The sequence below is a fragment of the Camelus ferus genome, chromosome 5, assembly GCF_009834535.1.
Source record: "Camelus ferus isolate YT-003-E chromosome 5, BCGSAC_Cfer_1.0, whole genome shotgun sequence".
Classification (NCBI taxonomy): domain Eukaryota; kingdom Metazoa; phylum Chordata; class Mammalia; order Artiodactyla; family Camelidae; genus Camelus; species Camelus ferus.
Genome location: NC_045700.1, coordinates 4,543,728 through 4,571,699, shown reverse-complemented (window position 1 = coordinate 4,571,699; position 27,972 = coordinate 4,543,728). Strand labels below are relative to the sequence as shown.

Here is a 27,972-nt window from a genome sequence, read left to right as displayed (position 1 = left end):
GGCGGGGCCTCCGGGGCGCTGGGTGTCTATCTAAGGTATTTGTAATTTATGCTGCCGTCTCGGGGGAGGCAGTGAAGGGCAGGAGAACGGCATGATCAATCGATGAACATCTTAGAAAAAGATCTCCCTGGGCAGTGGGGAGGAGGCAGGTTGGAGGGGGAAGATCGGGGTCCAACCAAGAGGGCTAGGCACACGACGGAGCGGTGGTAGGGGCGGTTAGGAGGGGTGGGGGTGGGCCCTGAAGGAGGGCAGGCTGTGGGCGGGAGGAGGAGGAGAGGAGGAGGATTCGGGCGAGGCCGACTTGGGGGGCGTGGTTACTTAGCCGTGTAGATGCAGCGTAGATACGATGGTTCCAGAAGCCAGCCCAGGGCCCTCTCCAAGAATCCCTGGAACTCAGCTTCCTCTTGGCTGCCAGATTGTCCTCGCCTGGACCCTGGGGCAGGGTGGACCCAGCCCCGGACTACCTCACAGCTTTCTCTGACCTGCTGGGCCAAGAGCCTGCTCACTGCTTGGGAATGTCTTAGTTTCTGCAGATGACTTGCAAAAGTGTCGGGCTTTTGGAGTGGGTACCGCAGGGTGCTAGCTGCCGGGAACCCCACCCCCACCCCCATCCCCAAGAGCTGCAGCTGCAGGTCCAAGTCCACTTGGGGCAGGTGCTCTCCTCCAGTGGTGTCCACGTTTGTGTGGCTGCCAAGCCAATTCACAGTGTCTACCCTTGTTCGGGACGCTCTCCCACTGGTAGAAATTTGGGCCACAGGCAGCGCCTTTATGATGTTATAGATGAGCGTCTCCCTTGGGTACTTGTAGGGGACTGCCTGTCTTCCTCCCAGGCTGAGGACTCCTTGTAGGCAAGACGCTGCTTGATTCTACTTTGTGTGTCCCCGGTGTCCACGGCTGGCTGGCTCAGTGCTTGCCTAATGCTGGCTGGATGTTTCTCTCAAGTCCCAGAACAGACCCACGATATGGGTGACACAGGACCCCAGACTGGAGAGAGGCCAGGGAGCACCCTGTGGTGTATAGAAGTGTCCAGAAGGCACATGTGAGAACCAGAGCTTTCTACGTCTGGAGAAATGGGAGTCCAGCCGGGGCGGGAGTGACCTGCTGGTGCAATAAGGTTTTGAGAAAGAAGAATAAAGGAAGTCGATTCTTTCCTGCACGGCCAGGACCATGGATTGTGATCTGTCCCCACTACCTTGGAATGCACATATTTTCAGCCACTTTTTTTTTTTATTTAAGGAAGCATTGTTGTGTATTGAATCGGACATTGTCAGCTGTTTACTTGAAATGAACAAAAACTATTATTATGTTCTGTGTCCTCCTCTGTAAAATATAAAATGTGAGAAACATGATTTCATTGCAAGAGTGATGCTGGCCACCTGCACTCTGTGAATGTGCATCACTGTCTGTCCTGCCACACCCCTACACCCCAAGGTCCACCAGTTAGAGCTCAGCAGTGTCCTCAGTGCTCCCACCAGCTCCCCGGGTTGGGGAACTGGGCTGGGGTGGCAGAAGCTGGTTTTAGAAGCAATACAAGTCAGCAGGAGATAAGTGAATCACTCAAGGTCAGTGGCATAACCGTAAGCCAATGCAGCATACTTCAGGTAGCAAATGTCAGTAAGGTGGGGAGGGTATAGCTCAGTGGTAGAGCACATGCTTGTCATGCATATGGTCCTGGGTTCAATCCCCACCACCTCCATTAAATAAATAAATAAATAATAATAAATAAATAAATAAATAATAAATAAATAAATAAATAACTACTTACCCCCCCCCCCCAAAAGAGAGGAGGTGACAAGGGTGGGGCATATATGGAAAGACAAGGAGGCAGGTGACTTTGAACGAATGCAGCCTATCCACTAGTAAGACCTCAGCTCTGGTAGATCTCCACACTTTGGTGCTGAGCGCCTCCCTGAACTTGGGTGGATCATGCCCAGCGCCACACACAGGGGTAACATCCAGCATCCATTGGCTGAGCACCTGATCTGTGCCCAGTCACGTGGAGGAGATCGGGGGTCAGAGCTAACCAGACCCAGTCCCTGCCCCTCAGGAGCCTCAGTCGGAGGCTGTAGTTCTCAAACTGGGTATCACGTCCACTTAAAGGCAACCACAGTTCCATGCAAGGGGTGGTCACTTCTCAACTTGGAGTATGAGCAAGAAATGTTTCTTCCTCCCCAGAGGAACATAACCTCCTCTGCCAGCTCTGGTCGTCACCAAGGCCAAGAGGAGCACAGTGAATGCTAGCAGGAAGAGTGAAGAATTGACTCCCAGAGTGCCTTCCCCCCACTATTACAGAATGACTTTTTGTCGGGGATGCTAGGTGTGTGAGAAAGGCAAGCACAGGACTCTGGGGAATACAGAGGCGGGTCACTGAGCTTTGCCTGAGTTTGATGGGTGGAAGAAGGCTCTCTGGAGGATATGATGTGTGTGCTGGGTCTGAAGGATGAGGAGGGGTCGCCAGGCAGCCCGATGAGGAATGAGGGCAGGAGAGTTGGGTATGTGCGTATGTCCTCAGGAAGGATACATTCAAAGCCCCAGTGCATATTGGGCACTGAAGGGATGAGCTGGGCTCCTTCCACCCAGGTGTAGCCACAGGACTCTCTGGGGGTGAAACACGCAGATGGGCCCAAAGCAGAGGTAGGAGAAAAAGAGAAAGAAAAAGAAAAATTTGTCATGAGCAAAGGAGGAATCCGAATCAAGGGAAGATGTGGCTCTCGGCAGAATTCTGGTTGCTTCACATCTTTGTCAACATTTGGTGTTGTCAGTTTTTTCATTTTAGCTATTTTGGGGAGTGTGTAGTGTCCGCTCATTGTGGTATTAATTTGCATTTTCCTAAAGACTAATGAATTTTAGCATCTTCTCAGGTGGCTTATTGCCACTTTCTTTGGCGAAGGTTTTTTTCCCAGATCATTTACCTGTGTTTTGTTTTGTTTCCTTATTTTTCTTTCCTTTTTTTTTTTTTAATGGATTGTTTGCCTTCTCCAGGAGTAGTTTTTATCCGAGGCGATCACTTTCTCATTGTCCTAATGGTATCTTTAGAAGAGCAGACTTTCTAAATTTTGAAGAAGTCCCATGTATCAATTTTTAACTGTGGATTAATACTCAAAATCTAGATAGACTGAAATTTAGAAATTAACTTATTTCACCAACTCATGCTTGGACATTTAGGCTGTTTCCAACTTTTCACTGTTTCTCTTGTAAGGAATGTCATTGTAATTGTGCTTTTAACTGTTTTAAAGGATAGTCTCAGACGCATCTTAGGAGGCCAGTGTTCGTAAGGCTTTTGTTACATGCCCTGAAAATGCTTTCCTGAAGGGTGCCTCGTATACTGTAAATGAAGCCCAGCTTCAAGGGACTGGCCAGTTCTCTTAGTATTCCTTCTGATGGCTGGCTAGTTTGTTTATAGATAAATGAAACTTTAGAAATGCTTAAAAACGTACGTGGGCAATCTTGTTGGGACATTTTGTTTTGTAAACCATTTTTTTTCCAAGATAAGACCAAGACAATGATCATAAATCTCCAGTGAGCGTTTCCAAAGGCTGGACTCTTGCTTCTAGAGGAACTCAGGCATGACTTATTGAAGGAGAGTGCAGGGCGAAGGGCTATTTGCTTTTCTGTACCCCTACTGACCTGTCTGTCAAGCTGGCAGAGGTCAGCCTCCTGTGCCTCAGCAGCAAAGAGGACCACAAACCAGATTAACTAAGAGACACTGTCCCTGATCTTCAGGATGGGATGGCAGAATAGTTAACTGCCATTTGCCAAAGTCACTAAGCACTGGGTTGGAAGCCAGGAGGTGAAGCCTAGCGACAGATCTCCATTCAGAAGATCCTTGGGGGGGGGCGTGCCCTCCCATATATGCAAATGTCCCCTGCAAGATGACGTGACAGGCCTGGGAGAATGGACAGGCATTTGTCCTGAGGACCAGCCTGACCATAGGCTGTGAACTGCATGCCCTTAGCTTCCTTTGCACTGTATTCTGCACTCCTACCCATTGACTCTGTATTCAGAAGTCGCGATTTGCCCAGGTTAGTCCTGCGTTAGGCCTAAGATCCCAGTGTAATTATTTTTCCCCTTTCACGCAAAACTATCCAAGTTTGGGCATTTTATATTAATTCAGATGGACCAGGTAGAGATGCTCAAGAGAAACTCTAACTTGAAAGCACTTGTAGCATTAGGGATTCACCAGGGTTGCCTCTTAGAAGGACAGGTTTTGGGTAACTGTGTATTAGTCATGACAATTGTGAGTGACCTCAGATTGGCTTTAGAAAGAAAAAAAAAATGTGTTGGCTTGTTTAGCTGGATAGTGGGAGGTGGGGAGTGAGCAGGATTCTGGCATGACTGGAACCAGGCTCTACAATAATATTGTTATGTCTGTCTCTCTGTCTTTGTTTCTCTCTCTGTCCCCATCTCCCAATTCTCAACACTTGTCATCTTCATTTTCTAGGCAGGATCCTAGACATATCCCCTTCTGGTTCTGCTATAGATTCTTCAGCATCCTCCCTGTCTGTGTAAGAAGTGAAGCCTGCTGTTCCAGGAGGAAGGTTTGGAGCTAGTCTGTTCCCCACACTGGAGATGGCCAGGTGCTAAATGATCCGAGCCCAGGACCCATTGGCCGCATGCCTTTGGGTCGACCTGTCTTCTCCAAGTTTCTCCAAGTCTTCATCTACAAGAGAATGGCAAGGGGTTCTCCTGCTATCGAACACAGGATTACTCTGACAGTTGAAAGAGAATAAAACAAAAAGTCTTGCTTTGTAAAGGACAGGATGAGGTTGATAAGAGCCATGGTGCCAGCTCTGAGCCTCTTATTCAGTTCTTGAAGGACTGAAGAAAAGCTGGCGCAAAGCTCTTTTGTCTCCCTTTGCTCGTCTGACTTTTTCAGTGTTTTAAAAAAAAATCATTTCCTCAGACCTCATGGCTCTGACACGCAGGCCATCAGGCGTGGCACAAGCTCGATCACACTGTGGTTTTCCAACCAGAGTCTCAGGGAACAGTTTCCTCCTTTCAGTCTGTATTTTGAATAGCATTTCCTTCTGATTACAAGAAGAGTGCATGAATGAAGTTTGGAAAATAAAAAAGAAGAGGGAAAAAAACCAAACCAAACCTAAGCCGAACTGCTTCACTCAGCGAGACTGACCACATTTGGATATCATTTGGCGTTCTCCTGTTGTACAATTTATTTTTATTTATTTAAAAAAAAATGAACTAATAGGCTTTTTTTTGAAGGGGAGGTAATTAGGGTTTTATTTATTTACTTACTTAATTATTTTTATTGAAGTATAGTCAATTACAATGTGTCAATTTCTGGTGTGCAGCACAATGTCCTAGTCGTGCATATATATACATACATGTGTTTTCATATTCTTTTTTTATTAAAGGTTATTCCAAGATATTGAATATAGCTCCCTGTGCTATATAGAAGAAATTTGTTCTTTATCTTTTTCAGTATATAGTGGTTAACATTTGCAAATCTCAAACTCCCAAATTTATCCCTTCCTACCCCCTTTCCCCCCGGAAAGGGGGAATTATTTATTTACTTTTAATGGAGGTACTGGGGATTGAACCTAGGACCTTGTGCATGCTAAGCATGTGCTCTACCACTGAGCTATGCCCTCCCCACCCCCGCTGTATAATTTAATATCCTGCATTATTTCATTAACGCCCGTTACAGCAGTTCCTCATCCCAGACACATTAGGAGTGTTGTTTTGCTAAATATCTTATGTTCAGCTAGACTGGAGTTTAATCACTGTTGGTATCAGGCCTTGGGTATAGGCCAGGGGTTGGGCTGGATGGGCAGCCAGGTTGCTGTCAAGAGCGGGAGGGATGCAGAAGCTGGGAGGCCTGGGTCCTAAAAGTGCAGAAGGAAAGACACACCAATAGCACGTCGGATATTGTCTGCTCATCTGATGTCTGCTCATGGATTCCTGCCTCGGTATTTTCACAGGTACCAGGCTCCCCTCCTTGCCCTGTCAGTGCCTCCATCAGGTTGTCAACATCACTCCCTCAAAGGGCCTCCCACCTCTCCCAGCCCCAACCAGCCGTCCACACAGTGAACTCCAGAGGAAGGGGCTTCATCGCCCCACCGCTGGCAGAGCTGAGCCCAGGACAGTTACCTAGTAAGTGCTAAGAAACGTCTGGAGACTGAGGGAGTGCACAGACACGAATAGTAACAGCAACAAAAATAGCCAACACTCATGCTGTCAGTCTCGTACTATTATTATGTGATAAACATCTGTGTGACTAACGCTTTGCTAAAATTGTGAGTTATTTCCTGTACTTGGGATTGGAGAGTTGCAGAATATAGATATTTTGATGGTTCTTAATACACACTCCAAGATTGCTTTCCAGAAATTCTGTATCTGTAGTACGTGAGAGTATCCGTCTCTCTGATTTTAAGTAACATAATTGAAAAGACGATTTGCTGACTTGGTGAAAGTCAGGGCAAGAACGGTCTCTCATTGATTTAACAAACACTTTTTCTTTTTCTTTTTCTTTTTCTTTTTCCTTTTTTTTCCTGCTGAAACAGAACTCTTAATATCCATGTCCTGATCATTTAAATCCCCAATTTTGTCAATTGTCCTTTTGTGCCATTTGTTCATTTATTTGTTGGAATATTAGCTTTTCTTATGAATTGTGAGAGTTCTATTTTATTTTCAAAAATGTTTCCCACTTTCTTCTACCTGTTAATTTTTAATGCCAACTTTCTTTTCAAAGTGGAAATAACTTAATTTTTTCCTGAAAAGTTTATGTTTTTCCATCATAAAAACAATGGACTATCTCAGTAAAAAGTCAGATACCATAAAAAACTATGAAGAAGAAAGTAAAAATCTCCTACATTTCTACCGTTTGGACTTATAATAACCTTTTGGAGAATTTCCTTCCAAATTTTCATCCTATGTGTTAATGGTATTTTTTGAGGTTTAAAAAATTTTTATTTTTCCATACCCTCAAACTAGCACTTTTTATTTCAATACGTTTTCCAATGGTTTTGTGCTTAGAAAAGTCTCTCCATTCCAGAGATCAGATAAAGAATTGCCTTCTCTAAAGAGATGTGTGTGTATTTTTTAGTTATGAAAGTAACACAGCATATTACAGAATATTTAGAAATCAAAGGGAAAAAAATCAGTCATAATGCCTTGACCTATTTCCTTGTGCCTGGTTCTTTTGGTCTTTGATCACGAGCATTTATATTTATTTTTGTGTGGTTGCAAAGTTAGTGCACGCACAATTTCCTGTCTTCTTTTCAGTCATAATTATACCTAAGTATTATTTTCATCATCACTGGCAAGTGATATTTTGAAACACCGCAGTCCAGCCAAGCAGAATCTCCCCGTTCCCTGGGGGCTGACTGTAATACGATTTGATTTCCTCCTTTTCTTCGAGGACTGCTGGAAGAAATTGCCCCTCGAAGATGGTTAGAAAAGTGCCAAACATAAAATTAGAAGGAGAGAGACCATGAGGTGAAAGCATGATGAGCTTTCAGGCGAAAGCTGTCTTAGAAACCCAGTCTGCATGGTTTAGGTTTTGCTTTTGTAACTCAGGAATCGGGCCCAAATTTATCGTAATAATTTTGACAGAGTGCTTTTCCTGGGAGGCAGTTTGGGGTATCAGCTGAGGGCTTCAGTGCAGGAGAGCCTGGGTCTGAATTTCTGCTTATCCCTTGTTCCCTTGTGATTTTCAGCAGCTGTAGAGCCTCGGTCTGTTTTCCTCCGAAACAGGAATAATGCTAGGCTAAGAAGACTGAGGTGCTGAGAGGCCTTGTAATAAACCGGGTGGAGTAGCCAGAGAGATTGGGGAGGAGCCTTCCCCGGGGAACCCAGGCTGAACCTTTTATTCCTGGGCCTCAGTTTCTCCATGCGTATGGGGGTCTTGGTGTAAGAGCCTCCCTGCTCCTCCCAGGGACTTCTGCCCTCACTCCTCCGGGGCGCTGGACACATCTGGGCCCCCTCAGCATGGCCTCCAGGGCTCCCCTCTCCAGCCAACTCAGCCCACATCCCTGAGGAAACTTCCAGGGACATACCCTGTCCTCTAGGGCAGTGCTGTGGCATCCTTGGGGAGGGGTGTGGGTGGTATGAGTAGACCCAGTGGACATTTATTAGTTTCAAACCAGTGTCATTGGTCTGTTGGCAAAGTTGTCACTGGTCGGTTAGCAATAACCTTATCTACTCTTTGAATAATGACCATTGATCATTTATGTTCCAGCCCGGAATAGGAGACAACCCCAGAGATGGTGGCTGAGAGCCTGGGATGGAGAGTCAGAGGTCTGGTTCCAGGCTTCTCAGTGCCTTATTTGTAAGACGGAAAAATAATAGCACCAATCGAATAGGGCTGCTTTGGAGACTGATTCTGAGATAATGCCTGTCGAAGAGGCACTGAGTGTACTGTTAGGCTCTTATTATAATAATAATAGTTATCCGCAAATTAGAAAACCGAGAGCCTGGTTGGCCTGGAACTAGGCACGGGGGACAGCTGACCGGAGGCGCCCGAGACCCCAAGTCGAGAAGGGTGAGCCTACAGGCCAGGAGGAGGCCGAGGGTCGACAGCGGGGCCAGAGGTAAGCCCCGGGGAAGGAGAGGGGGCTCCGGCGGCGCGCTCCCAGCCCGGGCGCTCCGATTTCGGGGGCGCGCACCAGTCACTACACTTGATCTTTGGTTTTTGAAAGCACCCTTCTCCTCCATCTAGCCTCCTTTCCTGGGCTGCAGGAGGCGACTACTTGGGAGGGAGGCGGGCCCGCGGCAGCGCGGGTCCCAGGACTGTCGTTGTAGTCCCCGCCCCGGGGCGGTGTCATCGGAGCCACCCTGGAGTCCCACTCGCCGGCGCAGCCTCGGCCACAGTGGGCGCCGCTCCCTCTTGGCCGGCCGAGCGGTTCCAAAGCCTGGAGTGGCCCTTTAAAAGGCAGTGTCTTGTCCGGAGGGGCGGGCGGGGGGCGCTGACCGCTGCTCGCTCGAGGCCCGGCCCCTCCTCCCCCTCCCCGCGTCCGTCCGTCCCTCCCTCGGTCCCCGCGTAGCTCGCTCGCTCGCCGGGCGCACGCTCCGCCTCCGTCAGTCGGCGCGGCTGTCTAGTGCGCGGCGTGGAGCCGGAGCCGGGGCCGGACGCGCGGCGGGGGCCGGGGCCGGGGGCTGGGAGATCGGCGCCCGCCACCGGGCGAGCCTGAGCCGCGATGGCCGAGATGGGCAGCAAGGGGGTGACGGCTGGGAAGTTCGCCAGCAACGTGCAGAAGAAGCTCACTCGCGCGCAGGAAAAGGTGAGCGAGCCTGAGCCCCGGCCGCCGCGCGATCTGGACACCTGTCCCCGACCCCCGCACCGGGGGCTGGACCTCACCCGGGGTCTGGCGCTGTCACCTGCGATAGACCGTTGCCAAGGGCCCTCGGGGGTCCGCAGGCTGCGCCCCCCCGGCACTCTGGGTGCCCTGTGCGTCCGCGTCCTCTGTCTCCTCACCTCCGGCGGGGGCAGGAGAGGGCGCAGCTGTCCCCTTGTCCCCCTCCTCCCCCCGCCGCCGCTCTGCATCTTCGCCGCACGTCTGCAGCTAAGAGACGGCCCACGCTCTTCTCGGGGCGCGAGGTCCGGGCTAACCTCGCCCTGGAGGCCGAGGCCCGGAGGCTGGGAGGCGAGGTGGCGCCCCGAGCCCTCTGGGACCACGCGGGCCGGGCATGCGGAGCGGGCGCTGGGGGGAGGGGGCCTGTCCCTGGTTCCCCGGGTCGCTCAGTTCCGGGAATCCCGAGGTTGCCCCTCCGCCCGCGGGGCCCGCGCGCTCGCTCCAGGCCTCTGGGCGCCTCCAGCGCCCGCTGTTCCCTCCTCTCCACCCGCCTCTCCACCTTCTTTCCCCGCGGGCCGAAGGAGGGGTCAGGTTTCCTTGCCCGAGAGGTGCCTGCGGCCTGGAAGCTTCGGCCTGGCTCCCGGGGAGCAGAGGGCTGCGCGCCCCTCCGGAGGTGCCCTCGCCCAAGCAGGGGCTTCGCGTTTCCGGCGGCCGGGGAGAGGGTGGCGGCTATGGTTTCGGGAGCCCGCGGCCGCGGGGATGGCGGGCACCGCAGGAAACCCGACCCCCTGGGCGCGGAGAGCGGCTGGCCCTGGGCCGGGGGCATAGAGCCGGGGCTTCCCGGGGCACCCTGACACTGCAGGAAATGCAGGATGGGGCGGGGGGCGGGGGTCCGCGCTCGCTCGTCTTTCTATCCCTAGCTGCCTCTGGCTTATTGAATTGGATCACGCCAGCTGCTGACGCCACTTCCCCTGCCGACGCCGACTCTGAAATCTGAGATTGCAGAATCTGTGCTCCAGCCAAGGTGGCCCCCCTGGTGCCCCCCTGACTGGGTCTGTCCCCTCTCCCGCCCGACACACGGCCCACGGCCGGTTGGGAATCCGGAGACCGGCCTGCCTTCCCCCGCCAGGCTTGTGGCTGTTTATAAACAATGACTTTTGCAGCTGAGACCTGCGGGCTCCCTGAGGATGCAGCCACGTGATGGTGGGGGTGGGGGTGGCCTGGGCGGCGAGAGCTTCCCCTGCTGCTCATCCTTGTGGTCCCGGGCTAAGGAGGTGGGCGGGTGTGCGTGGAGGGAAGGGCCCTCAGCCAAACTCCAGATCTGGCCTGCCCCAGCTGTCCTCCTCCCCTCCCGGGGCCGGCCGAGGGATTAGAGCCCCACAGATAGCTGGCTGGGGCCTGGGAAGATTCAGTCGCCCAGGTTGGGAGGGGGGACATGCTGCTGCCCTTGTGGCACCCCCCCCCCCCCGCCCCGCCAACTCCCGTGACTGATAATCCATTTAGGTGCCCTGGGCCTAAGCCTACTTCCTGCCCCTAAGGGGCTGAGGAAGATGAATGGGAAGGAGAGGAACAGCGGAAACAATTTCCCTGCCCCCACTCCACTGATGTCCAGGTTCTCCCCGGCTTCCCTTTGCTCTTGCTGTGTCCCCTTTGCCCTATTTGCCTTGTTCCTGCAATGGCACCTTCCAGTAACTGCAGGGGCAGTAGGCAGCCATGGGCTGTATCCCCTCTGCGCACGTGGCGATGTGTCATCACTGACCCCACTAAGCTGTCACCCTTCCCTCTTTGGCCCCTGCTCTGTGGCCATGGGCAGTTGGCTGACAGCTGGTCAACTATGGATGCTGGCCTTGGCCAAGGGCTGGCCCTGCCGGAGCCTGGACCTCTGGGGAGCTGGTGTTGCTGAGCACTGCTGCTGTTCCCTGCCCCACGGGCAGGTGCTGGTTGGGAGACCCTCCCCCATCACAATCAGAGCACGCCCTGACTCAGCCAGGGAAAGTAGACTCCTTTGTTGGCCTGACTGCAGTCCCCTTTCCCAGGAAGCTTGACTCCTCTGCACACACCGGTCTTTTCCCTGTGCCCTCCTGAGGCTCAGAGTCTGTGTGGCAGCCTGGGTTCCGCTGACCTGGCTGCCTCACTGTCTTCTGCGGCATTCAGGACCACATCTAACTCGCATGGTCCGTGGCCTCAGAGGCACTCCGCCCCCACCTCACCTTGGTCACATCTGTGAGTGATGGGGAAATTACAGTTGGCCCATTGGTATAGTAGGGCCTTTCCAGACCAGGGACAGGAGGAGCTTTGGTGGAGGTCCTAGGTCTAACCATGTAGAAAGGAGGGTCCGATCTCTCTCTTCTGTTCCTCTCCCTCAATTTCCCCGCATCTCCTTTCAGCCCCAATATCTGCCTAGGCTTAGATGGACAGCATACTGGAGAAGGGTTGCCCTCTGGTGCCTACCTGTGGAGCCAGCCCTCCCGTCCCCCTGCTCAGTGTGAGTCTCACCATGGGCCCTGGCTTGGTGTGGCCCGTCCATCTGCCGTCCTCCACCCCTGGTCTGGTGCTGCCTGTGCCCAGCGTTCATCTGGCCCCAGCTGGTGCAGAGTGACTGTTTAGGAACAAACAAGGGTCTTTGGGGGCTTGGCTGGGGAGACCTGATGCAGGCCCTTGAGTGGGCTGACTTGTGCTGTGTGCTGCCCTGCCTTCCCTGGTTCAGCAGATCCTGCCTGGACCGGTGTTCGGTGCCTGGTCCTGAGCAGAGCCCAGGGTGCCTTGGGGAACAGGGTGCACACAGCTCTGGCTGGCAAGGGGATTATCGTTGTCAGGTCTTGTGGCCTCTGACCCTAGTGTGAGGGGGCATGAGACCATCTGGGAGGGGTCCCCAGGGGCTGCCAGCCTGGCTCCATCACCGCTAGCCTCCCAGTCCCCGGCTGCCCCCAGGGCCCTCCGGTGCAGACCGCGTGCCTGGAGTTCGGACCCAGGCCCCATGAGGTCATCTTCCCATTGCATTTGGCTGGTCGGACCCTCTATAAATGACTCTGTCCATTTTTGGGCCTCAGTAGGTGGCTGGGCAGAGCTGAGTTGGGGGTGGAGCCTGGGTCAAATGACAGAGGATTAGGGATTGGCGGGCTGGGTCTTTTGGGGGATGGGACTGTTGGGGAGAAGGGACAGCTGGGGTGGGGGTAGAATCTGGCCTGCTTGCCCCTGAGGTCCACTGCCCAGAAGTGCTCGTGGAGCAGGCAGGAGGGAGGCCGGCCTGTGCTGGTGGAGCCGGACCAATGAAAGGCACAGGGAGGAAGTCTCTCTGCCCCTGGTCTGCCCCCCACCACATCCTTGAGCCCACAGGGGATGGGGAGGCAGGGCTTGGAGGGGCTGGGCCCCGGGGGGCTGTCAGTGGGCAGCCTAGCCCTGGCATGTCGGGGCAGATGCTTACTGGAGAAAAGGTGCAGTGGCAGTCATTTTATAGGACCCTGACATATGGCCACCATGGTGCCATGCTCATTTGCATGATTAAGGTTCTCATACTGTAGCCACAGTGGTCTCCTTGGGAGGAGCCAGGCCTTTACCACCAGACTTTGTGCTTACAGCAGCCTTCAGAGCAGCCACGCCACACCGAAGGCAGGTGCCCTGGGAGCAGGGAGCCCACCTGGGCCTGCTAGAGGGCCTCTGAGGCCCCGGGCCCCAGCCAGCGGGGCTGTCCTCCACCCAGATCCCACATTGCCCTCCCCTTCATGGTGTCCACCTCTCTTCCCTGGGTGTCCTCTCTCTCATCTGCCCCCATGTTGTCTTTGCCCCAGTCTCTCTGTACCTCCCTGCCCTGGGTCCCTTTCCTCTGATCTTGCACCAGGTTTTCTGCCCTTCTCCCTGGACCTGAGTTATTTACAGAGATGGTGCCTCTTGCCAGTGCTGGAGGAAGGCTTCCCAGCCAGGCGTCCTTCCTGGGTAGGGTGTTCATGGAGGCTTGGTGGACATTTGGCTGAGGACTGTGGGCGTGGAGGTTGGAAGCACGGCCTCCGGGGTGGGCTGGGGCCCAGACGTGAGCTGAGCTCCTGTTTTGGGCTCATGGCAGGGCCTCAGGCAGGCTCAGGCTGTTTTGCTCAGGGGCCTGCAGAGGACGGTCAGCTCCTGGGGCTGCCTGGAGCCTGGAAAAGGTGTTCCCTGAGGGACAGAACTGGGCCAGGGTGTGTGCCGGGGAGTGGAGGTGGGCTGGCTAGTCACCAAGAGAAGGGTGGGGTGTGTCAGGAGTGGTGACGCTGGTAGACTTGGGCCGGATTTCATAAAGTCTTGAGTGATCTCTGTATCCCATGTGCTCTTGGAGACGCTGAGGCTTGAAATCTTCACCTCCCTCCTTCTCAGATGATCCTGCCAGGGCCCCCTCCTCACCTTCACCCCCGGCATCCTCCCAGGCCCTTGCCCCTGGACTAGGCGATCTCTGCCCAGCTTGCCGCTCACAAGGCATGTGGATTGGACAGGCATGTGAGGAGAATGCTCTGTCCCTCCCTCCTGCTGGAGGCCAAGGCCCGGACTCACATAGTTCTTTTTCCATGAAGTTCTAGAATCCCTGGGTCCTACCCTCGGCTGCAGGGGTGTGTCAGAGACGGAGCAGGCGTGTGGCCTCGTGGGCAGGTGGTCCCAGGCTCCCCTGACCAGCGGGGACACTGGGCAGGTTGCAGGACCAGCCTGAGCCTGGTTTCTTCGTGTATAAAATGTGGATAATAATGGTTCCTCTTCGCTGGCTCGTGGAGACTAGAGCCTTGGACAAGGGCCCATCACACAGCAAGTGTGATGACCTGCAGGCCTCCCTCCCCCACAGCCCCTTCTCTGGGCCCCTGTCCCCGCGAGTGTCCATTACAGGCCTCTATAGACAGCTAATCCCAGCTGAGCCCTGGACTGATGAGGGTTTATAATGTCCCAGCCCAGAGTGGTGTGTGTGTGTGTGTGTGCCTGTGCAGAGGGGCTGGGAAGGGAATCGGGCGGTGCCAGGGGGGATCTGGACTCACCTCCACAGAAATCCGGCAACCCTGGCTTAGTTTCCCTCTTCCTGGGCTTTGCTCTGGCCATCAGTAAAGTGACTGCAGGGTTTACTTACTCACTCATTTATTCACAAAACAAATATTGAGCACCCACTCTGTGCTGGGCACTGTTGTAGGGACGGGGGATACAGGGCTGAACAGAGTCAAGCCCCCATCCACCTGGAGCTGACGTTCTGGCTGGGGGAGACTGTAAAGAAATGAAAAGTACTGCGGCAGGTAGCTTCCCTGAGAGCAGGGAAGCTCTTCCTCCATGCAGTTTGGTTGCTCAGCTCAGCCTTTAAAAGTGCAGATCATCCTTCTTCTTCTTTTTTTAAATGATCATAGTTTTTTAAAGAATTTATTTAAAAAAATTTTTTGAGGTGGCGGTAATTAGATTTTTATTTATTTAATGGAGGTACTGGGGTTGAACCCAGGACCTCATGCATGCTAAGCACGTGCTCTACCACTGAGCTGTTACTCCCCACCCCACCACTCATTATTTTAAGCAAAGTAAGCCAGAAAGAGAAAAATACTGTATGATATCGCTTATAAGTGAAATCTAAAAAAAAGAGACACAAATGAACTTATCTGCAAAACAGAGACAGACTCACAGACATAGAAAACAAACTTATGGTTATCTGGGGGGAAGAAAGGTGGGAAGGGATAAATTGGGAGTTCAAAAGTTGCAGATACTAAGTACTATATATAAAACAGATGAATAACAAGTTTCTACTGTGTGGCACAGGGAACTATATTCAGTATCTTCTAGTAACCTATAATGAAAAAGAATATGAAAACAAACATATGTATGTATATGCATAACTGAAGCATTATGCTGTACACCAGAAATTGGCACAACATTGTAAACTGACTATACTTCAATAAAAAAGAATGCAAAAAAAAATTTTTTTTTAAAGTGTAAAGAAAAGGACACTTAATGCTGAAACCAGTCAGCAGGGCACCACCAGTTGTGGGCCTGGGCAGCTTGGTGGGCGGGGCTCTCACCCAGGATGTGGGAGGGGAGGTGGGAGGGGCCGATAAAAGAGGAGGAGGAAGGCTGCAAAGGTGGCAGAGACTGGGGAGGACCACCTGTAAGGTTTTTCACATCCAGCAGCACCTCAGGGTGGTAGAAGCCACCAGTCTCTAGGCAGCTGGGGTTGACTCCCTCCCCCCCCACCCCGTTACTACCCTTGCGCAGGTCACGTTGACCCCTTTGAGCCTCAGTTTCCTCAACTGAAGTAGGTGGTGGGTGCCCCAGAGGATGCTGTGAGAATTAAATGGACACGAGCCAAGGGCAGGGTGGGTGGTTCTTGCGCCGGGGTTGGGGCCTGCATCGGGGGAACTGGGGGGGCTCCTGGGGCCTCCCTGAAGAGGCTGCTGCCACCCCAAGAGGCCACGTGGTTCTGGACTGGGCAGTGAAGCTGGCTTAGGGCCAAGGGCTGGCAGGAGTCAAGGCTGGGGAATTCAGAAGAGAAAGGCGGGCTCTTCCTGCCCTAGGGGAAGCCTTTGTCAAATATTAACTTAAAGGTAGCCCGGTTTGTGGCCTACTTGCTGAGTGCCAGGTGCTGTGTAAAAATGATCATCCTCGCTGCAACCAGGTGAGCGTTGGCGTGACTTGTGCATGAGCTGTCCTGGTCAGCTGTCTGGGGTGCCGCGACTTCCTTGGTGAACAGCTGTCAGGCCTTGGGGGAGGCCTGGACACTAGCAAATGGGTCTTACCAGGGAGAGAAAGCCTGTCTTCGGGGGGTATCATTTGACAGACTTGGGTCCCCACACCTTCTCCCCCATTAAATGAGATCTGGGATTGTTTATCTCCTTCTGGACCCCAGCCTGGGGTCTAAGCTTTACTTTAGGGTATGACCTTTCTGTTTTGGGAGTGTTTGGTGGGCTCCAGGGTTAGGGGACAGCCTGGCATTTCATGATGCAAGTCTTGGGACACGACTTCTGCTTGCAGGTGAGGACAGGTGAGGCAATGTGCGTGTTGTCCCAACTATAAAATATATATTATATTCAATATAATAGAACATACTTTATTCTGAGATTATATCTCCATTTGTGTGTATTGTTGCAACAGTGTTTCTTTTATGAAATGATTGTTTCTTCATGTTCTTGGAGAGGAAATAGTTATACCGATGAACACACACACACACACACACACACACACACACACACACACACACACACGGAAGGTTTTCCTAGAAGTCTGGGACCCGCAGCTCTGGGGAACTTGCGGTCCACCCTGTGGACTGGCTGCCTGGAGCCGGGGTGGGGAGGATGCTCTCCCGGGTCCAGGCTTGACTGCAAGCTCCCTAAAATATCTGCTCTGTGCAGGTGGGTCCTGCCTCCTGTGGTTGCTGTGGCACTCCCAGCTCTGCACACAGTAGGTGCTCAGTGTATATGTGTTTCTTGGATGCCTGGATTCTTCTAGCGGGTGGAGACAGGCCCATGGCCAGGCAGAGGCCCGGGAGGCCACAGGGTTTCAGGGTGTAGGGTGGGAGGGGTGGGGGAGGTGTGGCTGCAGGATTTCCGGCCCCCAGAGAGCACAGGGGCCTGGTTTGAGCTCAGGTCTTGGGGTTGGGTGGAGGGGGTGCAGCATACCCCAGCAGTGGCCATTCCGGGGGACCCAGGCATCACCATTCAGTACCTTTTCTCTAAGTAAAATGGCTCAGGGCTCCGGTGGGGCTTACCTGAGCTGGGGGCTGCAGTGCTCCGCCCAGAGACCTGAGTTCTCAGGAGTGAGTTGGGGCCCTCCCGGGGGTCCTTGTCCTACCTGGGAAAGCTTTGGGGTGACAGAGGTGCGGGGGGTTGCTGACCTGGGGGTTGTGGAATTTGCTAGACCCAAGAGTCACTTCTGTCCTTAGACCCCTTTCAGCTTGTTCTTTGCCAGGCCTTTGCCCGCTGCCTCCTGGACCTCACCTTTGGCCCCGGCCCTTGACCCCGGTCTGAGTCCCACAGCAGATGGGGTGGGATCAGCGCCACAGTATGGGTGGACGGTGGGGTTGGAGCTGGGGTAGGGGCTTGGGCCTTGGGTGCTGGGAACTGTCCATGGTGCCCCCGGGAGTGGGCATTTGTACCCCCCTCCCCATGCTGTCCCCAAGCCTGGGGTGACTGCCAGGTCCCCAGTGCTGTCTCCGCTCTGTGGAAGGGTGGCGACACAGATATCTCTGCCTCTGCAGCTCGAGGCCCGCAGTGGGGCAGCGGGGAGCCGGCCCCGCGGGCTGGGAGTGAGTGGGCAGCAGCCGCAGCTGCAGCAGGGCTGGGGGGAGGGGCTGGGCCAGGGCTCTCAGGCCTCCCGGGCCCCTGCCAGTCTCCCCATCCTGGAGCCCCCAGGGCACCTGAGAAGGGCATCCCCGCTGGGTCCTTGCTTTAGAAGCCTCAGCTTCTTATGCTGAATTAGCTGGTGGAGGCTGGGATGACCTTATGCCATCCTCTTGCTTGTGGCCTGCCCACCGCGGCCAGGATGCTGAGGCCTGAGGGCACCTAGAGGAGAAGAGCTGGCCCCTGCCCTCAAGGAGCTCCCAGCCCCCTGCACAGTGCCTATCCCAGCACCGGGGGTGGGGTTGGGGGGGAGGCAAGAGAAGGGCCCTGGGGCCCTGAGGAGCGTCCCTTCTGGCTTGGGCAGTCAGGGAAGACTCCTTGGAGGAGGTGGCATCTCCTCCTGATGGAATGACCCCTGCCAGTGTCCAGGAAGGCACGGAGGGGTCTGGAGTAAGGCTGCCATCCTGGAGTCGTTGGGGCTGGGGCCACTTCCTGGAAGGGCCAGTGTACCTCCTGTGCCCCCTCCCATTACATGCATACCTGCTTCTCTCTGTCTTTCTTGAAGCCCCAAGGTGACACTGAGGAGCGGATGACGCCGCTAAGCTTGTAGAGCTGGACAGCAGGGAGGGCTCGGTGGATCTGCTCACCCCTGTCCAGGGCACCCCTGTGTGCTCTCCCCTTGCAGGCCAGACCACAGGGCCAGGTGGGGGACCTCTAGCTCCTGGATCAGAGCCGGGGAGGGTCCTCAGAGGATGAGGGGGCATGCCAGCCGGTGGGGACCCAGGTTCCAGGCGTAGACGGCCGGGCGAGTCATGGACGACAGTAAGGTGACGTGTGGATGAGGCTTGGGGTGAGCGGCTGGCTGGTGAAGGGTCGGGCTTCCCCCCACCCTGCCCCCACCCTGTGCTGGAGGAGCTTGGACGCTGTGGGGCCGGAAGGGGGACCGGGTAATGGAGACTCTCCAGCCCTTTTTCCAACAGCTGCTGCTACTTTCTTTGGACCCTTTGCTCAGCTCGGCCCCTCCCTAGGATGACGGCCAACATGCCTGGGCCCTGGGTGAGCCCAGGCCCGCCGTGTGGCACTGAGGACAGACCTGGCACAGGGAGACCAGGGCCGGAGAGACCCCTCGAGGGGACCCCTGCTACCCCTCCTGGCTGACGTGGGCCCCTTGTTTCTCTGCTCTGAGAGGGCACCCATCTCTCAGGACAGGTCCTCCAGCCCATCAGTAACCATCTTGGGGCCTAGATGTGGGTGATGAGTGAATGAGAGCAAGGTGGGCAAGGGTCGAGGTGACACTGAACGAGGGAAGGAGGTGAGGGGGGCGTGTGTGGGAGGAAGACAGACCTGGACAGAGAGGAAAGGAGCCTGGCCCCAGAGACCACCCACCTGCTCTGGGGCCCTGGGCAAGTCATGCCCTCTCTGATCCCCATTTCTTCTTTTGATAATGGGATGGGGCTTCCACACAGGGCTTGTGGAGTGGGCCCAGGAGGCAGTGAATACGGGAGCGAACACATGGGTTCTGTTCTCTGGAGCATCTTTTTTGGGGAGAGGGTAATTAGGTCTGGTCTGTCTTGTCTGTCTGTCTGCCTATCTATCTATCTATCTATCTATCTATCTATCTATCTATCTATCTATCTATTTAATGGAGGTACTGGGGATCGAACCCAGGACCTCATGCCTGCTAAGCACATGCTCTACCACTGAGCTATACCTTCCCCCCATCCAGGGAGCATCTTGAGGAGCCCCGGGAATGCACAAGTGCAGACCATTCTGGCTTTTGTATTGTGAGCTGTTTGTTTTTGCTGATACAGGATTTTTGAAATTAAACTGCATTGAGTGCCTTTTTTTCTCTTTCTTTCCTGTCTAGGCTACAAGCACAATTAGGAAGGATGATATTGCCTCCCTTAGGAGGGAAGTCAGAGCCCCCCCACCACTACCCATCCCAGCCAGAGCTTGATTGAATGGGTGGGGGGAGGACTGATGGTTCCAGGTTTGAGGGGCCTAATGAGGGGAGGGAGCTGGGGACAGAGATGAGGGGTCTCTCATCATTCATTCATTCATTCAAGGAGTCAGGTGTGTGGCAGAAAGAGCCCAGGCTTGAGAGACCTGGGGTTGAACCTGGGCTCGGCCACCGAGCCTCAGTGTGCCCATCTAGGGACTGGGAAGCGAGATTCCTCTCTAACTGTGGGCAGGTCACCTCTGGGACTCTTGGAAGTGACGGTGGCAGAGCTGAGTTCTGCTGGGTCTGGCTAGGTCCAAATGATTCTGTAGGGGAGGGCCATGTGAGCATCTCCATGACGTTTTGTACTTTGCAAGAAAATGCTCTCTCCAGCCGTTTCTCATTTGTTCCCCTCAGGGACCTAGGAGGTAGGCAAGACTGGGTAATGGTTCCACTTGGCAGATGAGGGCCCTGAGCTCAGGGAGAAGCTGTGATTTCCTCCCATTCAGTGTCAGACTGGGCCCCAGGTTGGCCTTTCCCAGGGGCTGCCACTCCCATCCCTGAATCCCGATCCCTGAATCCCGGGAGAGGGCAGTTCAGGATGCTTGGGGGAGACTATTGTGGTGCAAACATGACTGCTTAAGTGTTTTCAAATGAAAATTGGTGTGTGTGGGCTGCCTTTGTGGGTGAATACTTGGGTGTGTGTGTGTGTGTGTGTGTGTGTGTGTGTGTGTGTGTGTGTGTGTGTGTGTATGTATTGGGGGACGGGGAGGGTGGGACCCTCGGTTGCCCCAGCAGGCCGGCACAAAGCTGACCCTGCAGAGCCATGTCAGAGATTTCCATGTGGCCCAGGGATCCCCGACGACCCCACCAAGGAGGTGGAAGGACCTGACTTCACGCAGGAATCTAGGGACTTCAGAGTGCCAGGGTCGGATTTGAATGGAGCGGACCTGACCCTGCACCTCCCAGGGAGCCCCAGGTAGAGAGACCTGGGCGCTGACACGAAAGCTCCCAACCTGCTTGAAGACAGAGATAGGGAGGGTGGGGTTGCCGGGTGACGGAGGGGACGGGGGAGGGGAGACTTAGGGAGGGAGTTAACGCCAGGAATATGAGTTGAGTCTTGATTTAAACCGAGAAACAGAATCCACAATGGAGTGTGTGTGTTTGTGGAACCTGGGACAGGACGGAAAATATTGTTTTTCTGAAATATAAACTAAGCCAGGCGTTTCCGTGTCTGTGTGCCTAGGCAGGTCCTGGGCCCTTCCTGTGGACACTGCCCTGGGTCCGTTGGACCTGGTGGGAGCCCGGTGGTGTGCCCCAGGAGGCTGCCCGAGGTCGTGGGAAGCCCGAGGTCAGCAGCGGGACAGAACCGATTTCTGCGTCCGGGCTTTGAGTCGCCACACCGTCAGGGTCACAGTGTCTGCTGCGTGCCTCGATTGACCAGGGGAGGCCACCCCACATCCTGCTCTTCCGAGCAGTGTGGTGAGGAGCGGGGCGAGTGCAGTCAGTGCACGGGAGGCACAGGGCTGAGGCCTTAGGCGGGGCTGGGGTCTTCCGCTGGGCCCATGCCCTCTGTGTGGGTCCTGTGGGGCCCTTCTGCCTAAGTCCAGGCCCACCTTGGCCCACCAGCGGTAGACGAGTCCAGGCTCAGCTTGGGATCCAGGTGGCGGGGCCTCAGGGGAGGAAGGAAGGGGAGGGGTTGGCCCAGAGAGGGCCTGGCATAGACCCCTCTACTTCCCACCACATTCAGCCCTCCCACCCTGGTGCCCTCTCTCTGTAGGCAGCAGGAGTCCCTTCCAGTTTTTAGATGCTCCAGAAGTGTCCAGAGCACATGCTGGCTGGGGGCCGACCTCCCAGGGTCTCGGGCTGGGTGTCCGTCCCCAAGCATGTCCTGAGCTGTGCCTTTCTACTCTCCTCCTTTGGCTGTTTCCCATGATTTTGTATTTTTTTAAGGGGGGGAAGTAATTTGGTTTATTAATTTAATTTTATTATTTTTTTAATGGAGGTACTGGGGATCGAACCCTGGACCCTATGCATGCAAGCACATGTTCTACCACTGAGCTATACCCTTCCCCCTCATTTTGTCTTTTTTAAAGGACATTGGTGACTCTGTCTGGCTGCCCAAACTCTCCTTACCATTGAACTGCATCTCTCCTGGAAAGAGGGCCCTGGGGGAGAAAAGGAACGGGAAGACATGAGACCCTCTGCAGTGAGGGGTGAACTGGTTTTACTGTGATTTCTGGGGCCCAGCGCCCTCTCTTTTGAGTGTGTGTGTGGGTCTCGGCCACTCAGTCCTGTCTGCACTGCCTCCACTCTTCTTGCTGAGGGATGCAGGCCAGATCCTGGAGACCTCCTTAGACGGGGATACTGGCCCCAGGGCCTACACTCTGCCCCAGCCCTGAGAAGTCAGGGATGAAGGGGACCTTTCGCGCTCACCTGGTCCTCTCTGCCCCACTTTGATTGTGGAGGCAGGACGCCAGGACCTGGAGGGCAGTGACCTGCCCAGGCCTCTGGAGGCCCCTGCATCTGCTAGGTGGGAGGAACAGTGCCTTCCCCTCTGGCCCCTCCTCACCCACCCTATTTCTGTACCCACTTCCCTCCCACCCTGTCCCAGCACAAGAATAGCGGGGTGCAGAATTGGCAGGTGGGAGCCTGGAAAAGCCCCTCTTGTCCCCTGAGCAGTCGTTGCATCTGCTGGGGGCTGGGGCACCCCCTGCCTCCCCTGTCTGTTCTGTTCTTGGTCCCCTTTTGTTTCCCTCGTCCCCATCTCCATCCTTGATCCGATTACCTTCCCTTCTGGTCCCATCCCAGCCCTCCTCCAGCCTCCACTTGAGTGGAAAGCAGTGGAACTAGTCCTGGGCTGGAGGCAGGACCACCTGGTTCTGCTATGGGTCCCTGAACCAGTGAGTCCCCCACCCCGACCCTGCCCCACCTTGATTCTCCATCTGCAAAGTGGGGTGTCCTCACAGGTACTGGAAACTCGGCATCTGTCCAGGGCTGAGGTGGGACAGCTCCCCTGCAGCCGAGGGCCTGGGACTGGCCACAGGGCTAGGGGGCGGCCCTCCCCACCGCTGTCTCGTGTGTCTGTGCTCTGGTTGGCAGGATTGGGTGGAGCTATTTAAAGCTGACTCTGGGCATCGACTCCTTTGAATGACAAAAATAACAACGATAACCCAAGTAATAGAAATAATGCGTTTGGAAAAAATACCACGGGTCTTATGTCCTTCAGGTGCTGTTTAACAGTTTCAGATTCACAGATGTGGGTGTGGAGGATTCTGAGTGGTGAAATGAAGGAATAGCCTGGTTGCATGTTTAGGTCGAGCTTCGCAGGCAGGAACAGACATACAAAGGGCTGAGGGCATTCTGAGGGACAACTGAGTCCCTGTGCCTGGAGTGGGGGTAGTCAGGGAAGGCTGCCTGGAGCAGGTGATGTGAAGGACCAGCATGGCCTGGCATCAGTAGGGAAGCGGGTTTCCTGATGAAGATTGTGGGGTTGTCGGTGGTCCAGCTGGGGTCAGACCTTTGCTTGGCCCCAGAGGGTGGGTGGGGTCGGAACTTCACCTCCCCTGCTTGGGCTCTGTGCTCTGCTGAGCTGTGGGCTGAGCTCAGACTTTGCGGCCCCACCACATGGGCTGTTCCTCCACTGAGCCCAGGAGACAGCTGATGAGGGGCTGGTGGGAGGTGGCTGGGCTGGAGGGGCAGATTCCACCCTTCTGTTGGTGGCTGGCATCCTGGAGCCTGGGGCTGAGAATAGCACCCACACTTGCATGGAGGGGACAGGTGGGCGGGCTGCGGCTCTGGGGGTGGCGGTGCTGACATTTCTGAACAGGTGGCGAGGAGGGCTGGGCCAAGGGTGGGGCCGTGCCTGTCCTCCACAGGCCCCACCCAGCAACTCTAGTGGCCAGCAGCGGGTGGCCTTGTGTCCCTCCCATCCCAAGTGCCCTGGCTGGGAGCCCTCCTTGACCTCTCTGGGGAGTGGGCTGCGTCCCGGGCTCCGTGCTGGGATGTCACACATCAAGGCCCATCAGGGCTGCTTGGGGCGGGTGCTGCTGGTCCTAAGAGGCCAGTGCTTTCAGCTGCTGTTTGGACCCCAGGGGGCCTTTCCCAGTTTATCCTTTTACCCAAGGGGCAGGGTGGTGGTGGTTGGGCTTGCCAGGTCCCTGCAGAGCCGTGGGGGAGGAGGCTGCTGGGGGTGGGGTGGGGCGGGGAGTGGAAGGTGGGGTGGGTTGCTGTCTGCTGTCCACGAGGAATGTAAGCTTAAGCCGGCGTGAGTCACAGGGAGCAGGTGCGCTGGGCGGCAGGCACCAGGCAGGGGAAAGGCATGTGGGGGCTGGGGCTGGGAGCTGGGGGCTGGGCCTGGAGGCATGCAGGGGACCAGGTGGGAGAGGCTGCTAGAGCTTTCTGGCTTGGCTAGTAGGAACCTAAGACAGCACGGGAGGAAGGGGACGGGGACGGGGGTTGGGGGGAACCAGCCAGCACTCTTCCTGACACAGCCTCCCTGCATCCTTGCACCCCCTGGAGGGAGAGGTCTGGCTCTGGTTCACTGATGGGGCTCAGGGCCCAAAAGGTTAAGTTCCCTGCCCCGGGCTGCACAGCCTGGGCTGTTCCCCATGCCTCCTGCCCCGAGGCCTCCCCAGCAGAAGGGGTCCCGAGCCAAAAGTGCCTCTTCCCTCCTCCCCTTCTTTTCTCTTAGCAGCTGTCCAGACCAGACACCAAGCTGGTCACTGCCCTGAGCAGGTGGCCGGGGTGGGAGACACTGAGGGGGCAGGAGCCCGATGGCAGAGTCTGTCCTGGCTGCCCTGGGGCTCCTGGCTGTTGTATCTCCAGCTCCCTCCCCAGCATCTCTGGCCACCTCAAACTCACTGTGACCCCCATGTATCCCCCTCTCAGGGTATTAAGTCTCCTTCCCTCTTGTTACTCAAACCTGGCGTCCCCCTCACTTCCCTGCCCACATTTGACCACTTCCTCCCCATCGCCTTTGCTTGCCCTATACTGTCATTTCCCCTACCTGAGTCATTGTGGTCACCTTGAAAACGGGCTCCCTGCTCCAACCTGCTCTGCATCCTGTCCCCACGCAGCAGCCTGGGCTTCCTGGTTCATGCTGGAGTTTCAAAGCCAGAGTTTTCCTGGGGCCTCCAACCAAGGCCCTGTGACCTGGTCCTGGCTGCCAAGGAAGTTTTGTGCAGTGGTTAGAGCACATAGCCTCTGGAGCCAGGCTTGGGGTTGGGATCCTAGTCACCCTGCCGGCAGCCCGTGTGACCCTGGGGCTTTTTTAAGGCAGTGCCTCAGTTTCCTTATCTGCACAATGGGGATGATGACAGTAGTTCCTTCGTGAGGTTGCAGAGGGGATTGACTGACGAGTCATGCCAAGGGCTCAGTACCTGTGTTTCTGGGCATCTTCCTCCTACTGCCTGCCCTGTTGCCCTCTCTCCACACTCCAGCCTTGCTCTGCCAACCTCAGGGCCTTTGCACTTGCTGTGCCTGCTACCTGGTGTGCTCTCCCTCCTTCATCAGGTCTCAGAGCTCACTTCTCTGAGCCCCACCCTCTCCATGCTCTGCTGTGTTTTTGATCAGAGACCTCCATCACCACTGGACATGCCTCCCGCTGTGTGCACCAGCCCCTCCTGCTTCCTATAGAATAGAGCCAGGCAGGCTGGGAGAGCGTGTCCCAGAGTCCAGGGGTGGGGACTCCTCCCTGTGGTAGGAACGTGGGATCCTGGCAGTGAGGGGAAAATCAAGTGAGGGTCCCTGCAGAGGGAGCAGCTGGGGTCCACCTCTAGAAGTTGGCGAAAAGTTCCTTTCTTCCATTTGATTGTGGAAGTGGGTGGCCAGCTCCGTCTGGGTGGTCCTGGCCCTTCCAGAAGCCCTCTTACTGACAAGGAGGCCTGGTTCTGGTTCTGATGATGTCTAGAAATGGGCTCAGCCTGATGGGTGGTTCCCTGAGGAGTGGGGAGCCAGTCACCACCAAGCCCAGGCCCCCCTGTACTCCTTGGGTTCCTGGGCACCTCCTCTTGGCTGACCTCCCACGCCCTCCCACGTGGAAGGGGCTCTGTTAGAGCCACTGGCTTGAGAATGGATGACCACATTCAGATTCTAGCTCTTGCTGATGGAGCCCTGACACCTGGGGCGTTGAGCCTCAGGTTTCCTCGTCTGTGGAACACCTCCCTCTCAGCACAGGATTCAGAGAACACCTGTAAGACTCTGGGACGCCGTTGGATTCAGGACCGCCTCTGTTTGGTGGCTGCCTGTCTCATTCCGCCAGCCCAGCCCCTCCCAGCTCCCTAGCCCCTTCCCCATCCTGACCGTAACCCCTGCTCCCCTGTGCTCCATTCTGGGCTGTTCTGCTGCCCTCAGCACACCCTAGTTTCCTGTGGGGTCTGGGTGGCCCCACTCTGGCTGCTGGCCACTGACTTATCTGCTGAGGCTGGATTTTCAGGCTTCCTGGGAGGGGAGGGGAGAAGGGGGTGGGGGAAGGGCTTCCTGGCTGGAGTCCACTGGAAACTCTTTACCTGGGCTCAGAGCCCTTCCCTTCCACCTAGTGATGGGTGTGGAGGAGACCCCAGCCCCTACCTTTCCCAGGGGTTGGGCTAGCCCAGTAAAGGGCCCTGCTGGGAGGCAGGTGGGGTGTCTGCACTTTGGTTTCATATTTGAAGGCATTGTTATGGGGCTGAGATAGGTGGCAGCCAAGTTTTTATGCACCAGTGAAGGATGGAATAAAAGCAAACCAAACATCACTTTTTACTCTCGCCAGTATTTCAGAAGAAAAGGGAAAATCACTAAAAGAGGAAGAAGGTAATTTTAGAGTGACAGTCTCCCGAGAAAGGGCAGTTGGCTTCCCCAATCAGTCAACCGTTCTTACCAGGGGCCCATGGAAAAGGATGATGAGTCTCTGTGGACTGGTGTCAGGGGACAGTGACCTTCTGGAACATGAAGACTTGTGAAAAAAAATAGATCACCGAGCTTCGGGGATGGGGGTGGAGGGGACGGTGCAGCCTGGCCTCAGTTGGCCAGTGGGAACCTGGAAATGCTTTTCAGTTTTGCATTTGATTGTAAAAAAATCTTTGCAGACTTTGCATTCGAATACTCAATCTGTCTCTCTTGGTTATGTTGCAAAAGTGGTTTCTTTACCAGTTAAATCTTTGGAACGCAGCAAGATGGAGTTGTAGTAAACAGACACCCTGCCTGTTACACCCAGGCTGTCTGTGTACCCTCGTTGAAGAGTCGCAAGTTGGGTTTGGGCTTTGAAACCCATCAGGTTTGGGGTCCTGGCTCTGTCACTCGTTAGGAGAGTGACCTCTCTGGGCCTGTTTCTTCAGCTAGGTAACGGGACCAACTGGTCATCCCTTGGGATGTCCTGGTGTTAAGAACCCACTTTTAAGGGGATGTCAAGGATGGTGGCCCCCCCTGGTGGGTCCTTGGACTGGGCTTCCCTGGGGTCATGCCCCGCAAGGGGATCTTTGTGGAGCTTCAAAGGAGCCAAGCAGCCGATGCCCTGGTCTCAGCGGGAATCTGCGAGGAGCTTCACTGGCTGGACTGGAGTGTGGCTGAGAGCGGAAATCTGAGGGTGAAGGGACCCCTCTGGGGCAGGAGCTGAGCTCACAGCACTTCCCCTGAGAGGAGGGCAAGGTGGCAGCCCCTCTGGCCACCACCTCCCAGCCAGCCTCTGGGAAACAGATCCTGAGTGAGGAGGGGGGTGCTGAGGAACCAGGGGAGAGGACTGAGGCCATGGGTGCAGGCCCATCTCTTGGGGGCAGCCCTGCATGTGTGTTGTGTTGGGGAGAGGGAGGTCCCCTCTCCTCCTCGACACCTATCTGCCCAGAGCTTGCCCTCCCTGACCTGGAGCCCCTCTGGCCACCCTGGGAGACTGTCAGTTCCCCTCTGGTTTTCTCTCCAGCTCTCTCTGCATTCTAGGTTCTTACTGCACTGTCTCCTGGCCTCTGCTCTGCTTCTTGTCCTGGCTCTGTGGCCTCCTCGTGGTTCCTGCCACCTTCCTGCTGTGCCTGGAAATGACTGAAGGGCTGTGGACAGGAGCCTTGTCGTGTGCATGTGTGTGTGCCTATGTGTGTGTGCAGACACGTGGTTGACACCAGCACATGGACACGCGAGACTGCAGATGGGTGCTGCGTGGGGGCCCGAGTTACGGGGTGTTCTGGACCCCTGGGGGTTCCGTGCTGCTCCTGGCTCTTGCCCAGGGCCAGGGTTTCAACATTAATCTTTCTTAAAAAGTCTTCACCCTGCTGGGAAGCAGTAAGGCCAAACCTGATGTGCAGCCAGCCCGGCACTGCAGCTCGGCACCAGGAGATTTATTGGCATGGGCCTCTGGCCATTTGTTCTGGACTTGCTTTCTGGGCCCAGGGTGCCTCTCCCAGGCAGCAGCCTGAGCTGCTCCTTGCCCCTGCCAGCCACAGCCCAGGAAGGCCAGGCCCCTCATTCTTGCAGATCACCAGCCTTGGGCGTGAGCGCCGCTGCCCTGGAGGTGATGGACACGTTTGTGGGAGTGAGCGCACGGGGCCCTGGAGGG

General features: G+C 55.4%; 1 protein-coding gene and 1 long non-coding RNA gene across 21 annotated transcripts in view; one reads left to right on the top strand and one right to left on the bottom strand.

Annotated features, from left to right (window-relative positions):
- Nucleotides 1-8,836: 8,836 nt before the first annotated feature.
- The window catches only part of BIN1 (bridging integrator 1), a 51,953-nt gene continuing 32,817 nt past the window's right edge, over nt 8,837-27,972 (top strand). For 6 of the 20 annotated variants that reach the window (XM_032479194.1, XM_032479192.1, XM_032479199.1 and 3 more), the window contains exon 1: nt 8,841-9,239. In XM_032479194.1, coding sequence (XP_032335085.1) covers nt 9,156-9,239 — 84 coding nt within the window. In that variant the 5' untranslated portion in view covers nt 8,841-9,155. Of the gene's footprint in view, nt 9,240-27,972 lie in introns of all 20 variants that reach the window. The other 14 variants (XM_032479191.1, XM_032479190.1, XM_032479189.1 and 11 more) reach the window with 10 other exon arrangements.
- LOC116663544 lies at nt 20,996-22,519 on the bottom strand. The gene is made up of 3 exons (XR_004319713.1): nt 22,384-22,519; nt 21,588-21,619; nt 20,996-21,124 (listed from the first exon to the last, which is right to left on the bottom strand). It is a non-coding gene; the product is annotated as an uncharacterized LOC116663544 (long non-coding RNA).